Source organism: Erpetoichthys calabaricus, chromosome 17, assembly GCF_900747795.2.
Source record: "Erpetoichthys calabaricus chromosome 17, fErpCal1.3, whole genome shotgun sequence".
Classification (NCBI taxonomy): domain Eukaryota; kingdom Metazoa; phylum Chordata; class Cladistia; order Polypteriformes; family Polypteridae; genus Erpetoichthys; species Erpetoichthys calabaricus.
In genome coordinates, this window is record NC_041410.2 from 7,194,523 (window position 1) to 7,211,707 (window position 17,185).

At 43.3% G+C, this 17,185-nt stretch overlaps 1 protein-coding gene across 1 annotated transcript in view; it reads right to left on the reverse strand.

Annotated features, from left to right (window-relative positions):
* The window catches only part of LOC114667670 (adenylate kinase isoenzyme 5-like), a 37,313-nt gene extending 32,240 nt beyond the window's left edge, over positions 1–5,073 (reverse strand). Inside the window, exon 1 of the mRNA XM_028823058.2 lies at positions 4,789–5,073. Coding sequence (XP_028678891.2) covers positions 4,789–5,073 — 285 coding nt within the window. The remainder of the gene's footprint in view (positions 1–4,788) is intronic.
* Between the last annotated feature and the right edge of the window lie 12,112 nt (positions 5,074–17,185).

Sequence of the window (17,185 nt, forward strand, 5' to 3'; positions counted from 1 at the left end):
CGTGTGTGTGTGGCTAACATAGTGCAAATCACTGTGCCACCATGCTGCCATATACAGTATACTCTCATTTTAGACCTCTGTGTGGGCGACTAATATATGAGCTATGCTAATCACTGTGCCACCATGCTGCCATATATATTCTCATTTTAGAGCTCCGTGTCTGGCCATTTTTTGCTGCTAATTAAGTTCTTTAATGATAATTGACTTGCCTTCTGAGACTCGGACCGCTTAATTGTTCTTTCCAACCAAACAATACTGAATGAAGCAAAGCGCGCCAACGCGAGAAACGTACCCGTGGGCTCCACCAGGTGGAAGTCTGCGCGTCGTGAACTTGGGGTTCCTAAGCACACTCCGTACCAAAAATGTCTGGAAATGCCCAACGGAGGGGATCGTCGAAAACCCCGAACCCTCAGAAAATATAATTCCGTCCAGAAAACATTTAAACGGTGTCCTCAGAAACAAAGAAAACCAGCAGCTTTGAGAATGAAGAACACGAGCTGCACCAGCACGCCATCGAAAAATGGCGATTCACGGACAGCAAGAATCGGATTCAAAGTGATTGGACTTTGGGGTCCGCCGTCTTTGCTGGCCATCTCTTGGCTTGTGCGGCATCTGATTTTTATTTAGCTTTTAATTAGTAGAAAAAGAAACAATTAAAAGGTCCGAGTCCGGACAAGCAGGTCATTTAAAATGCATGAAATTGCTGGCCTCCCTCACAAGTTTCTGCATAGGCTTCAGCTGGTCCAGAATTCCGCTGCTAGACTTATTACCGGAGGCATCTCCGTAGAAGACATTCCCCGGGTTCTTTGTGAGCTTCACTGGCTCCTTGTTAAATACCGTAATGATTGTGCTATTAACATTCATACCTTGGCAAATTCATATTTTTCGGATCTTCTACATGTGAAGGTTGCCGGTTCGAATCCCCGTCACTGCCAAAAGAGATGCAACTCTGCTGGGCCCTTGAGCAACGCCCTTATCTTTCAATTGCTCCAGGGGCTGCTGTACAATGGCAGACTCCAAGGGGTCTGCGAAAAGATGCATTTCACTGCGTGTTGTCCTGTATAACTATGTATGTGTCAAATAAATAAAGAATTATTAAATAAATAAATATGTGTATAAAGCTGCTCGTACTCTGTGACCTTCCTACTTAAATCTTTTGGCCCCGCCCCCTGCTCGTTTATCTGTCATGGGGTCCTTCAGCTTTGCAGCTCCTCCGTCATCGAGATATCCGCGGCATTGATTCCATTCCTATCTTCAAATCCAGACTTAAAACCTACCCTTTACATCGATCGTGTTGCACTTTTATCATCACATATCAGTCAGTCATCTTCCAACCCGCTATATCCTAACAGGGGGTCTGCTGGAACCAATCCCAGCCAGCACAGGGCGCAAGGCAGGAACAAATCCCACCTCAGGACACACACACACACACACACCAAGCACACACCAGGGACAATTTAGAATCGGCAATGCACCTAACCTGCATGTCTTTGGACTGTGGGAGGAAACCCACGCAGACACGGGGAGAACATGCAAACTCCACACAGGGAGGACCCGGGAAGCGAACCTCAGGTCTCCTTACTGCGAGGCAGCAGCGCTACCCACTGCGCCACCCATAATCACATATATGTAATGCTATTTTAATTGCATGTTTTCATTTTTCATGGTATTGTTTTCTTTTTATGTATTGTTTTTCTTTTAGTAGTTACATTTTTTAATAATTTATTTGATTGGGCAAATTTTCTTTTGACTTTTTGTGAGGTGTCTTTTGAGTGCCTTGAAAGGTGCCCTTAAATAAAATGAATTATTATTATTATTATTATTAATGATATGATCTAGGATTCAGATCCTAAGGCTGCTTATTGACCGTGTGGAGTTTGCATGTTCTCCCAGTGATAATTTCCCCTTGGGATTAATAAAGTATCTATCTATCTATCTATCTATCTATCTATCTATCTATCTATCTATCTATCTATCTATCTATCTATCTATCTATCTATCTATCATATAGTGCCTTTCACATCTATCTATCTATCTATCTATCTATCTATCTATCTATCTATCTATCTATCTATCTATCTATCTATCTATCTATCTATCATATAGTGCCTTTCACATCTATCTATCTATCTATCTATCTATTATATATTGTCTTTCACATCTATCTATCTATCTATCTATCTATCTATCTATCTATCTATCTATCTATCTATCTATCATATAGTGCCTTTCACATCTATCTATCTATCTATCTATCTATCTATCTATCTATCTATCTATCTATCTATCTATCTATCTATCTATCTATCTATCTATCTATCTATCTATCATATAGTGCCTTTCACATCTATCTATCTATCTATCTATTATATATTGTCTTTCACATCTATCTATCTATCTATCTATCTATCTATCTATCTATCTATCTATCTATCTATCTATCTATCAGTGGGTGAGTGGATGTCACATGTCCTCCCGGTGGGTATATGGAGTGTGCCAGGTCTCCCTGTGTATGGAGTCGGCATGTTCTCCTGGTGAGTGAGTTGAGCTTTCATGTTATTTATTTATTTTTTGATGAGTGAGTGGAGCTCTTACATTCTTGTGGTGGATGACTGAATTTCATGTATTCTCCAGGTGGGTGAGTGGATTTTGCAAGTTCTCTCTGGTTTTCGGATTCTGCTCGTTCTTCTTTTGGGTGAGTGGAGCCTTTGTGTTTTTTGTTTTGGTGGACGAGTGGAGTTCTCATATTCTTGTGGTGGGTGACTGGACTTTACACGTCCTCAAATGGAGGGTGAATGCAGTTTGCATGTTCCCAACCCCCGTTTGCTTTCTTGGGCTTTTTTTAAAAAATTTTCTTCCTATATTTTGAAGGTTGTGGATGTTAAGTTGACTGGCGACACTAAAATGTCCCCTGTTTTTGGTGTGGGTGTGTGTGTATATTTAAACATTTGATTCCGAGAATCTGCAGGATGAACTCCACTCTGCAGTGTTTTGACCCAGAGCATCTTAATTAGCCTGAAGAAGAAATATAACAATATGTATAATAAAAAATGTAACACAAGATGTTAGAGCACAGTTTCAGGCTGCTGCCACTGTTGTGCCCTGTGTTTTTAAGTGTATTGATTTTTTCCTTAAGTGAGTTGGCATTCACTGATGCGTTTATAAAGGAGGCGATACTGCATATCAAAGTTATTGTCTGTCTATATACCTGCATTGTTATCATTCTTTAATTTAATATTGTTTTTTATCAGTATGCTGCTGCTGGAGTATGGGAATTTCCCCTTGGGATTAATAAAGTGTGTAAAATTCTGAGGAAAAAAATGAATTTAATCCATTTTGGAATAAGGCTTTAACATAACAAAATGTGGAAAAAGTGATGCGCTGGGAATACTTTCCGGATGCACTGTATCTATCTATCTATCTATCTATTATATAGTGCCTTTCACCTATCTATTATCTATCTATCTATCTATTAGATAGGTGAAAGGCATTATATAATAGATAGATAAGTGAAAGGCTCTATCTATATATCTATCTATTATATACTGCCTTTCACCTATCTATCTATCTAATATATAATGCCTTTCATCTATCTATCTATAGATAGGTGAAAGGCACTATATAATAGATAGATGGATAGGTGAAAGGCACTATATAATAGATAGATGAAAGGCACTATATAATAGATAGATAGATAGATAGGTGAAAGGCACTATATAACAGATAGATAGATAGGCGAAAGGCACTATATAATAGATAGATAGATGAAAGGCACTATATAATAGATAAATAGATAGATAGGTGAAAGGCACTATATAATAGATAGATGGATAGGTGAAAGGCACTATATAATAGATAGATGAAAGGCACTATATAATAGATAGATAGAAACGTGAAAGATAGATAGATAGGTGAAAGGCACTATATAATAGATAGATAGATAGGCGAAAGGCACTATATAATAGATAGATAGATAGATAGATGAAAGGCACTATATAATAGATAGGTGAAAGGCACTATATAATAGATAGATAGATAGGTGAAAGGCTCTATATAATAGATAGATAGATAGATAGATAGGTGAAAGGCACTATATAATAGATAGATAGATAGGTGAAAGGCTCTATATAATAGATAGATAGATAGATAGATAGGTGAAAGGCTCTATCTATCTATCTATCTATCTATCTATCTATCTATCTATCTATCTATCTATCTATCTATCTATCTCAATGCAAATATTTGGGCAGTCTTGACGTATGGGCACAATGGGCCCTGGCTGAGGGCTCCGGGAGCGTGGGGGCCCACGATGCTTCTGACGCTTTTTTTTGGGGGGGGGGGGCGTTTGGCTATGATGCTGTGAAGACGCTATAGGATTAGGACTAGGAATTGGTAATTCATTGCAGCGCCTTTATATCACACATACTGTATGTATTGCATTTGCTCAGAAAACTCTCTTCAACTGCAAACCCTTCTAAGGGCTAAATAAATAGGTGAATTCCAGTCTATTTTTACCTTTACCTTTATAAAGTGGCACGAATCGCACCTCTTTAAAGCTGCCAGCTGCTACTGAATTTTCCGCATTGGTGCGCCCAGAGCTTTTGGAAGTGTGAATTCATAACCTGAACCCTCATTTTAAATGGGGAATGACTTAAGTTATCGGAGCAAACTGCGCTCGCCGAATTCTTAGGAAGTCACCCGCCCCGCCCGTCCCCGAGAGTCCACGCTCGCTCCCCTACCTAAACCCGACGTCCCCAGCCCAGCCGCCGCAGAACGCGCAAAGTTTACCTCGAAGAGCAAAGGGATCTCCCGCTGGACGATGTAGTCCTTCGCCTCGGTGCTGCTCAGCCCCTCCATGACTCGACACACTCGGCTGTGATTTGATTTGATTTTTTTCTTCAGACGAGACGCCCTCGGCGAGCGCGTGTGAGATCGCAGGTGGGACTTGAGCGCCGCACTCACCGCCGACCCGACTGATGCTCGCTCGCTCGCTCGGAGGCTGCGCTTCGCCCCGACGCTGTCTGTGGTGCTGAAACACCTGACTGCCGCCGACTCCGCCCCCTGCCCTCCCATGGGCCCTCCTCACCCTCGCGCGCCTATTTTTTTTTTTTGCCTCTGCACCTCCGGCTGCACCCCAGCTGTCCGCTCCGTTTGGTTTCCAGGGAAATGCGCCGCGCTTATCGGTCACCTCGAGCCGCTGCTGTACACCCCCGCAGACTCAGGACCCGCGGAGACAGACATCAAGTCACACACGCACACAGCCCAAGCCCAACACCTGCGCGGCGCTATACAAAGCCCTGTCTTGGTCTCGCCCGTATTTGTGTGCCATGATTTCATAGCAGATCCCATTTTTGTTTGTTTTATAAAACCTTCCTCATATTTGTCACAAAGCGAGGTGCGCCTAAATGTATCAACTTATTGTTCTAATGCTAGATCCCTTCAGACTAAAATCCTATTTTTAGCCTGGAAGCAGAAATTGACTCCATCTTAGCGATGCAGGAAAGCCACAGGTTGTGGATGTTCTCAGAATCGGAAATGTTCTGATGGAAGACGACGCCTCGTGGTCTGGCAATGAGACCGGGCATTAAGCATTAAAGTGACCTCCTTTTTAAGTCCGGGGAATCGCAGTGCGGAACATAAGAAATATGACAAGCCAGAGGAGTCCATTCAGACCATCAAGCCCGTTTCTTTATCTAATAGCTGCGCTGTTCAAACCTCTCATTCAGATCCTTCTTAGAGATTGTCAGGTCTGTGTTTCTCCTTGAACTCCATGTCTTTACCTGACAAAGTGCCTCCTATAGCTTCAGTTCCAGTTTCTGCTGGTGTCCTCCATTATGCGATTCACCGTTAAGTGAAAAGAATTCTGCTACGTCTGCTTTATCGATGCCTTTTGAGAATTGTGAAGACCTGGATGAGGACCCCACATGGTCTCCTCTGCTGGAGACTAAACAGGTCTAATTCTCTGACTCTGTCACAGAGTCCTCAAGTCCCATGATGCTCTTGGTTGCTCTCCTCTGCACAGCTTCAGGTGCTGCTATGTCTTTTTTTATAGTGTGGTGACCGGAACTGCAGACAGGACTCCAGATGTGGTCTCACTAGGGCGTTGTAAAGTCCGAGCATAACATCCCTCGATTTATATTCAGCACTTTTTTAGGATGTAACCCAACATTTTATTCATCTTTTTAATCTCTAGATGATGAGTTGTGTCAACATAAACCCCTAAATCTTTTTCTGAGGTCCATTCCTGTAGCTCAGTGTCTCCCATCTTGTATTGATAATTGATGGCCTGTACCTGTATACTGGCACTGAGACCCTCCGCGTCTTTCCCAGTTGATTTTGGGGTCTGTCAGGGGTCTGTTCTGCTCCAACTCTGTTCTACTGGGTGTTGGGCAGAGTCATGGGGCCCCAGTGGCTGTGGGGCGTCTGCTGGTGAATCGAGATTCACTGATCTTGACTTTGCTGATGTTGCTGTGATCTTTGAGGAGTCAATGGAGGCTCTGTTTGGGGGTCTCAAGAGACTGAGGGAGGAGTCTGAGTGTCTGAGCTTGTGAGGGTCCTGATAAAAACCAAAGAGCCAGGCCTTTAATGACCTCTTGGGCATGGCCATCAGCAGTGTGTCTGTTTGCGGAGAGAGTGTCAACCTCATTGAGAGGTTTACTGACCTCGGTGGTGACATTCATGTGACTCTGGTGACTCTTCCTATGAAGTCAGTAGATGGATTGAGAGAGCATGGGGGGTCATGAGGTCACCAGAAAGGGGTGTGTGGCACTCCCGATATCTGCAAAAGGACAAAGGTCCAAGTCTTTAGAGTCCTGGTGCTCCCTGTTTGTGAGACATGGATGCTATCCAGTGACCTGAGACTGAGACTGGACCCCTTTGGTGTCTCTTCAGAGGGTCCTTGGGCACCACTGGTTTGACTTTATGTTGCTCACGGAGTCCCAAATGAGGCACATGACCTGCATTGTGAGGGAGCGTCAGTTATGGCACTACGGCCATGTGGCGTGATTACCCGAGGGTGATCCGGCTCGCAGGACCCTCATTGTTGAGGACCAGGACAAGGGGACACCCACATTAACACCTGGGTCATTTCCAGAGGGAGGGACTGGACCACATGTTTGTCTGGCAGGTTGCCAACTGGGACCCCGAGCTGTTTTTGTCGTATGCTGGGGGCGGCGATGTGCTGTACCAGTGCCTTCTCCCCAACCTGACCCGACCTGTTCCTCTTGCCCTACATGTAACACTTTATCCAATTCTCATCATGAAACTCCATTTTCCAGGTGTTTCCCCCCCAGTTCTGAAGCTTGTCCAGGTCCTCTTGAATTGCTTTTGTCTCCTCTTCAGTGTCCACCATTGCTCCAATTTGAGTGTTGCCTGCGAATTTCACAAGTTGACCAATGATGCTGGCCCCCCAATGTATGGATCACTCCGTTCCATTCTCCTCTTATCTGCACTCTGTGTCTCCTGCCAGTTAGCCATCTTGAGACCCCATTTGTAAGTTAAGCTCCAGGCCCGGAGTCTGCATGTCCCCCCATTGTCTGTCTGCATGTTTGGTTGATGGTGGTCTCTAAATTGTTGAAGGCTCAGAGCCTCCATCCAGGAGGGGTTTTTGCACCAAGAGCAATACAGCAGGGCTAAGCCCTACGAGCCGCTAGCACATAATGTGTAGGTGAGTATCGTGGAATGTGAAAGGATTTAAACAAACACAGAAACAGAGTGGTGTGTAAAACTCAGGGAGTTGGCCCATCTTCTTCACAAGTGTGCACATAGGGGTCAGCTGAAGGGCTCGAGGGACTGTAATTCCACAGCCACACCAGGGGTTGGCGCTGTGTCTTAACATCTGTGGCTACCAGAGGGGGCTCCAGCCACCCCGACCCAGACAGACGGGACACAAGTTTTCCATGTAGCACACGTTTATTCAGGTGGGAAACGCTTTTTACTCGCTCCCCACAACACCAACACACAGTTTTTCTTTCTTCCTTTTTTTCGCTTCCTCCTTCTGCCAGGCTTCGTCCTCTTCCACCCGAAGTGAAGTGAGGTACCCGGGACTATTCCAGGTGGCTCATTAGGGAGGTCAGGAATCCCTCACCAATGCACACCGGAAGCACCTCTGGACCAAATGGAACTTCTGAAAAACAAGAATTGCTCTTTCCTGCAGTGCCCCCTGGTGGTTCCTAAGGGGCCCAGCATGTCCACCAATTGAGACTACAATTCCCATGCAGCAGTGCAGGTGTGCAGATGGAAGATACACTAGGCCACCTGCTGAAGAAAAATAATCTTGACTCCTCTGCTTTTGAAAAATTTAGACCCATCTCTAACCTGCCTTTCTTAAGTAAAATCCTAGAGACGGCCGTCATTATGCAGCTAAATGACCACCTCAGTAAACCCGCCATTCTTGATAAGTTTCAGTCGGGTTTCAGAACAAATCACAGCACAGAAACTGCACTCGTTAAAGTAGTCAATGACTTGTGTGTTAATGCAGACAGAAGCCGTCTATCTGTGCTCATCCCACATTCGACACCATTGATCACAACAATGGGTGGGCCTCTCTGGCAGGGTCTTAAATTGGTTTGTGGCAGGTAGAAAATTCTTTGTTAGTTGTGGTGATTATACTTCAAAAACACATGATATTCTATATGGTGTTCCAGAAGGCTCTATCCTGGGTCCGCTGCTCTTTTCGATCTCCATGCTTCCGTTAGGTCAGATTATCTCGGGGCACAACGTGAGCTACCACAGCTATGCTGATGAGACTCTACTGTATTTATCAATAGCGCCTGATGACCCCGACTATCTTGATTCACTGACACAATGTCTTATTTGTGTTTCTGAATGGCTGAGTAGTAATTTTCTCAAACTAAATAAGGAGGAAACAGAAATTTTAGTGATTGGCAATAATGGATATAATGAGGTTATTAGAAATAAACTTGATGCATTAGGATTAAAAGTCAAGATGGAGGTAAAGAATTTAGGGGTAACTATTGACTCTGACTTGAATTTTAAATCACATATTAATCAGATCACTAGGAGAGCAATTTTCACTTAAGAAATATAACAAGGGGCGGCATGGTGGCACAGTGGGTTCGCTTCCCAGGTCCTCCCTGAGTGGAGTTTGCATGCTCTCCCCGTGTCTGCGTGGGTTTCCTCCGGGCGCTCCAAAGACATGCAGGTTAGGTGGATTGGCGATTCTAAATTGGCCCTAGTGTGTGCTTGGTGTTTGTGTGTGTCCTGTGGTGGGTTGGCACCCTGCCCGGGCTTGGTTCCTGCCTTGTGCCCTGTGTTGGCTGGGATTGGCTCCAGCAAACCCCCATGACCCTGTGTTCAGAATCAGCGGGTTGGAAAATGGATGCATGGAAATATAACAAAAGTTAGACCTCTAATAACATTGGAAGACGCTGAGAAATGAGTTCACACTTTTGTTTTCAGTCGACTAGATTACTGTAACGCACTCCTGTCAGGACCACCCAAAAACGACATCAATCAGTTAAAACGAGTGCAGAATGGAGCTGCTAGAATCTTAAGTTGGAAACGAAAATCCGAGCACATTACACCAGTCTGAGCGTCACTACACTGGTTACCGGTGTCATTTAGAAATTGACTTTAAAATACTGCTTATGTTCTAGAAAGCCTTCAATCATCTGCTCCATCTTATATTTCGGAATGTCTCATACCTTACACTCCAAATCGTAACCTTAGATCTTCAAATGAGGGTCTGCTTAGAATTCCAAGAGCTAAACTTAAAAGAAGTGGTGAGGCGGACGGCCTTCTGCTGTTAGGCACCTCAAATCTGGAAAAGCAGACCGATAGAAATTCGCCAGGCTAATAAAGTGGAGAACTTTAAGAAACTGCTGAAAACACTTTACTTTAACATGGCTTTCTCACAGCTTCATCTTGATGCTCTGTATATTCAATTAATTATCATTATTATTCATGGTGGCTCCGTAATCCACACTAACCCCTACTTTCTCTTCTGTTCTTTTTCCGTTTTTCTGTCATGTTGATCTGCGCCACCACCACCTGATCAAAGCACCGTGATGTCCATCCATTGATGGATTAAAGGCCAGAAGTCCACATGACCATCATCGTCAAGTTCTTCCATGAGAACCCTGAATACCATGAGGTCTGATTGTGAGGTCACTTATGTGAGGTAGAATGCCTAGAGGGGCTGGGTGGTCTCGTGGCCCCCTGCAGATTTTACAGTTCATCTGGAAAGTATTCCCAGTGCATCACTTTTTCCACATTTTGTTATGTTACAGCCTTATTCCAAAATGGATGAAATTCACTTTTTTCCTCAGAATTCTACACACAACACCCCATAATGACAACGTGAAAAAAGTTTACTTGAGGTTTTTGCAAATTTATTAAAAATAAAAAAACTGAGAAATCACATGTCCATAAGTATTCACAGCCTTTGTCATGAAGCTCAAAATTGAGCTCAGGTGCATCCTGTTTCCCCTGATCATCCTTGAGATGTTTCTGCAGCTTCATTGGAGTCCACCTGTGGTAAATTCAGTTGACTGGACATGATTTGGAAAGGCACACACCTGTCTATAGAAGGTCCCACAGTTGACAGTTCATGTCAGAGCACAAACCAAGCATGAAGTCAAAGGAATTGTCTGTAGACCTCCAAGACAGGATTGTCTCGAGGCACAAATCTGGAGAAGGTTACAGAAAAATGTCTGCTGCTTTGAAGGTCCCAATGAGCAAAGTGGCCTCCATCATCTGTAAGTGGAAGAAGTTCAAAACCACCAGGACTCTTCCTACAGCTGGCCGGCCATCTAAACTGAGCGATCGGGGGAGAAGGGCCTTAGTCAGGGAGGTGACCAAGAACCTGATGGTCACTCTGTCAGAGCTCCAGAGGTCCTCTGTGGAGAGAGGAGAACCTTCCAGAAGGACAACCATCTCTGCAGCAATCCCCCAATCAGGCCTGTATGGTAGAGTGGCCAAACGGAAGCCACTCCTTAGTAAAAGGCACATGGCAGCCCGCCTGGAGTTTGCCAAAAGGCGCCTGAAGGACTCTCAGACCATGAGAAAGAAAATTCTCTGGTCTGATGAGACAAAGATTGAACTCTTTGGTGTGAATGCCAGACGTCACGTTTGGAGGAAACCAGGCACCGCTCATCACCAGGCCAATACCATCCCTACAGTGAAGCATGGTGGTGGCAGCATCATGCTGTGGGGAACTGGGAGACTAGTCAGGATAAAGGGAAAGATGACTGCAGCAATGTACAGAGACATCCTGGATGAAAACCTGCTCCAGAGCGCTCTTGACCTCAGACTGGGGCGACGGTTCATCTTTCAGCAGGACAACAACCCTAAGCACACAGCCAAGATATCAAAGGAGTGGCTTCAGGACAACTCTGTGAATGTCCTTGAGTGGCCCAGCCAGAGCCCAGACTTGAATCCGATTGAACATCTCTGGAGAGATCTTAAAATGGCTGTGCACCGACGCTTCTCATCCAACCTGATGGAGCTTGAGAGGTGCTGCAAAGAGGAATGGGCGGAACTGGCCAAGGATAGGTGTGCCAAGCTTGTGGCATCATATTCAACAAGACTTGTGGCTGGAATTGCTGCCAAAGGTGCATCGACAAAGTATTGAGCAAAGGCTGGGAATACTTATGGACATGGAATTTCTCAGTTTTTTAATTTTTAATAAATTTGCAAAAACCTCAAGTAAACTTTTTCACATTGTCATTATGGGGTGTTGTGTGTAGAATTCTGAGGAAAAAAATGAATTGAATCCATTTTGGAATAAGGCTGTAACATAACAAAATGTGGAAAAAGTGATGATGTGCTGGGAATACTTACCAGATGCACTGTATTTTTTTTCTCCAGCCGTCTGGAGTTTTTTTTTTTTTGTTTTTTTGTCCTCCCTGGCCATCAGACCTGACTTTTTTTCTATGTTAATTAGTGTTCCCTAATTTTAATGATTTATTTTGTCTTTTTTGTCTTTCTTTGTCATGTAAAGCACTTTGAGTTCCATTGTTTGTATGAAAATGTGCTACATAAATAAATGTTGTTGTTGTTGTAGATGGGACGCTGCCACCTATCACCCTGGAGGAGCACAAGACCCCAGGGGGCTGCATCAATTTCAAAAGCGAGGAATTGTCCGTCCCGGTCGGAGTGCCAACCAATCCGTGTCCTCCGTGACCCCTCACAGCACGACCGCGTGTTCACCGATATTCGCAGTCATCGATGGCTTATGGTTGGCCTTCCTACTGAGCTCAGTTCCTGTGTGCAGCCCTGGATGAAGCCAAAGGCAAGGTGGGTGACTGTCACCGTAGTCCTGTTGGTGTGCTGAGGGTCCCAGGGGTGAATGTCACAGGCTGTGCATGGAACACGAGGTTAAAAGGCTGAGGTTTTGTTTTGGGGCTTTTCATGTCCACCAATTACAGAAAGAACCTTAAAGGCTTATATAGCGCCTTTTGATGAAAAGTACCACGCACATACAGAGTTTAAAGCAATTCACGATCAAACACTCAATACAGACACGTTTTTCTTTTTTATACAAAATTTCTGATTTTTTTGTTCCCTTGTGAAATGCATTATGCCTGCTTGATAGTGGATGGGAAAGATGAAAGAGGAGCCGTCCCAACCCAAACACGTCAAATACAAATCTCCAGGAGTTCAGGAAGAATCGGCCATCACGTTTATGTCCTGCCACACCAGGCGGCCTGCACTGCTTGAGCTGGCACCTCTGCCATCTTCAACACAGGGTACCAGCGACGAGAACATAGAGTTCCTATAAAAGCACTTCCAATAACGGCCACTAGAGGGGGGAAACAAATGAGCCTCGAGGAATCTTCAGAAACTGAAAGACTTGTTCTTCATGTATTGCTCTTCCATACAATGAAGCTCCATGGACCCCAAGAACACTAAAATGACCCAAGGCCCACAAAGCCCCAATGCCGGGATCCAGAAATATCGTCAAAAAACTGAGCGAGGAGGTCAAAAATCCCAATAAACACCAAAGCGGATAGAAAAAGAGCAAGAACTCCCCAGACTTCCAGAATGCATTCAACAATGAACCGCCAGGAACTGGGGGAGACCCTCTGGATTGACAGGGTGGTGGGTAACTCCTGGCAGTGACTGGCAGATGGTCACCCAAAAACACATCAATACGGCATAGTACACAAAGCAGATGGATAGATGTGAAAGGCACTTCTTCTTCTTCTTTCGGCTGCTCCCGTTAGTATGATAAATAAATATATGTGAAGGGCACTATATAATAGATGCTAAAGGCACTATATGATAGATAAATATATGTGAAGGGCACTATATAATAGATATGAAAGGCACTATATGATAGATAAATATATGTGAAGGGCACTATATAATAGATGTGAAAGGCACTATATGATAGATAAATATATGTGAAGGGCACTAAATAATAGATGTGAAAGGCACTATATGATAGATAAATATATGTAAAAGGCACTAAATAATAGATGTGAAAGGCACTATATGATAGATAAATATATGTGAAGGGCACTATATAATAGATATGAAAGGCACTATATGATAGATAAATATATGTAAAGGGCACTATATAATAGATATGAAAGGCACTATATAATAGATAAATATATGTAAAAGACACTAAATAATAGATGTGAAAGGCACTATATGATAGATAAATATATGTAAAGGGCACTATATAATAGATATGAAAGGCACTATATGATAGATAAATATATGTGAAGGGCACTATATAATAGATATGAAAGGCACTATATGACAGATAAATATATGTGAAGGGCACTAAATAATAGATGTGAAAGGCACTATATGACAGATAAATATATGTGAAGGGCACTAAATAATAGATGTGAAAGGCACTATATGATAGATAAATATATGTGAAGGGCACTATATAATAGATGTGAAAGGCACTATATGATAGATAAATATATGTGAAGGGCACTATATAATAGATATGAAAGGCACTATATGATAGATAAATATATGTGAAGGGCACTAAATAATAGATGTGAAAGGCACTATATGATAGATAAATATATGTGAAGGGCACTAAATAATAGATGTGAAAGGCACTATATGATAGATAAATATATGTAAAGGGCACTATATACTAGATATGAAAGGCACTATATGATAGATAAATATATGTGAAGGGCACTAAATAATAGATGTGAAAGGCACTATATGATAGATAAATATATGTGAAGGGCACTAAATAATAGATGTGAAAGGCACTATATGATAGATAAATATATGTGAAGGGCACTAAATAATAGATGTGAAAGGCACTATATGATAGATAAATATATGTGAAGGGCACTATATAATAGATGTGAAAGGCACTATATGATAAATACTGTGTATGTGAAGGGCACTACATGACTGATAGATATATAGATAAGAAAGGCACTATATATGTCCCACAGGGCAGCTCGATCAACTGAGTCGAACACTTTACGAAAATCGATGAAGGGTGCAAAGAAATTCTGCCGATATTTGCGTTCCATGAGACCCCTCAGTGCCAGGTTGTGGTCGATGGTAGACTTCTTAGGCATAAAACCAGACCGCTCCGCTCCGGTCGCAGGTAGGTGACTATTGACGACCACCCCAGCACGGACCTTACGCGGCACCGAGAGCAGTGTTATCCCCCTGTAGTTGCCGCAATCCAGTTGATCCCCTTTCCCTTTCCAGATAGGGACAAGAACTCCCGTTTTCCAGTCAGTTGGGATGACGCCCATCTCCCAGATGGAAGCACAGATTGCTTGCAATGCCAGGAGAGCAGCCTTACCACCAGCCTGGAGAAGTTCACCCAGGATACCACAGATCCCCGCAGCTGCTTCTCCTGCACCTGCGCGATCTCAATGAGACTGGGGGGGGTTTTTAGGGCGAATTGGAGGATCAGCCTCAAGAACCGTGGACAGCAACTTTAATCAAAATCTGAGATGTACAGTAGTAGTTATATTTGTAAAGAAAAATTGTGGTGGTCTGCCATGGAAGAGCCGCATTGAAGAAGATCACAGACCTCACTGCTGCTGCTTGTGAAGGGGTCCCTCAGTTCAAGCTTCAGGGCCCCAATTATGTAAATCTGCCACTGGATTATTAAGTAAGGTCAGTTGATATTTGAAAATCTCATTAGCGCTCTCCTGAAGGTCTATCCAATGCATGAGCATTTTGGAGAGCGTCCGTTTTGACCGGTAGCCAATACATAAACTCATAGTTTAGTACATTTATCCTTCCTATGCAGGGCCGGATTTTCCTGTAGGCTAACTAGGCTTCAGCCTAGGGCCTCAAGATCAAGAGGGGCCTACATTCAAATTGTTAGCAAAATTAAAATTACACTATTCTAAAAACAGTGAACACTAAAACACTGAAAATAAGGAGAAATTCTACGCATATGATTAATAAACAAACATAATGTATTGGTTAAGATCAACGCGTATTACGTATTTTATTATCTCTCATGTAATTTACAAACTTAAAAATGGAAGGTGAAAGGGCCTCATAAGTGGAATAGCCTAGGGCCTCTTTTCATATAAATCCGGCCCTGTTCCTATGGCTTGTTTTTCATCAGCTTACAAACGTAATTTTTAAAAACTTTTAAAATGTTATGTTTAAGAAATTGGAACTCCAATTAACCGCAGAGCCTCCACATCCAGTAACGAGCAACGGCACGTCCATCGATGTCATTTTCTCATCACTTGTGTTGGAATATTGTTAGCTACTTCCATCACCACAAGCCAATTTGTTAATTATGATATTGTGAAATATTATTAAAAACGCGTGCCTTATGTGCTCTGCTAATACATGTGTAATTACTTTCTGTTACAACGTGTATTGCTCCCCGAGCCGGCACAGTTATGATACGAGAGAGAGAGAGAAATAAAGAAATAAATAAAGAAATGATCCGGGGCCTGAACGACTAACACTACTTCCCTACTAAACCACCACAAGTGCAGAAGCGCACCAGCGGAAGCAAAAGTTGAGTTAAATGAGAATTGTTATTATACAGTAAAATAATGAATTGGACGAAACAAACAAACCCCCAGTATACAGAGAGTACCGCGCTGCAGCGATTCCAGCCTCACAAGAATCACGAAACACAACACTCAACAAAATACACCACTAATACACAAATGTGAGAAAACAAATAATGAACAAAACCAGAGTCTTTTAAATATCCAATTATTGTGCACAGTCCGTTATGATGAAGGATCCACCGAGCCGAACCTCACGTCCTGGGAATCGCAAACATACACAGTGTCTTAGGCTAGCCCATCAGGTCATCTTCCGAATAACTTCATTCATCCATCTATTATCCAGCCCGCTATATATATCCTAACTACTAGGGTCACCTCGGGTCTGCTGGAGCCAATCCCAGCCAACACAGGGCGCAAGGCAGGAAACAAACCCCGGGCAGGGCGCCAGCCCACCGCAGGGCACACACACACACCAAGGACAATTTAGGATCAGCAATGCACCTAACCTGCATGTCTTTGAACCCGGGTCTCCTAACTGCGAGGCAGCAGCGCTACCCACTGCGCCACCGCGAATAAGGAAAGACGATGCGTACTAAAACGAACCCGGGTTCACATGACTTTTTCCAGCGAATCGCGCAGCTTGTCGCTCTCTTCTTCTCCTTCACCTTTTCTCCCGCCACAGATTTCCATATGGTCGGCTCCTCCCCTCCGAGCCCGGCGCTCCCTTTCCCACGGACCATAGGCCGGCATTGCACATTCAGCTATTCCACCATTAACAGGACTAAGGAAAGGTGCAGACTGCCAGTGACACCCACACATATCCATGACAACCGTTACAGAGTGTTATTACATTAAATAATAATAATAATAATAATAATTGGCTGACTCCTTTATCCAATAGGCAACTTACCACATTTGAGATACCGTTTGGTTATAAACTGTTATATTACAAAAAAATAATATTTGGGTGACTCCTTTATCTATTAGGCGACTTACAACATTTGAGATACCATTTGGTTGCATTTCTTCTGTTTTCTCAGGCAGGTGAAGTGACTTGCTCAGGGTCACACCCTGTAAGTAGCAGGATTTGAACTCACAACCTGTGGTGAGGGTTTCACAACCGCACCACCCAATAATAATAACCACTAATATCTTTCAGCTATGAGGTAAATGAACAAAAAAAAAACAGAAGAATCCCTGAACATTCAGTACCGTAAACTAATTCCTCGAAC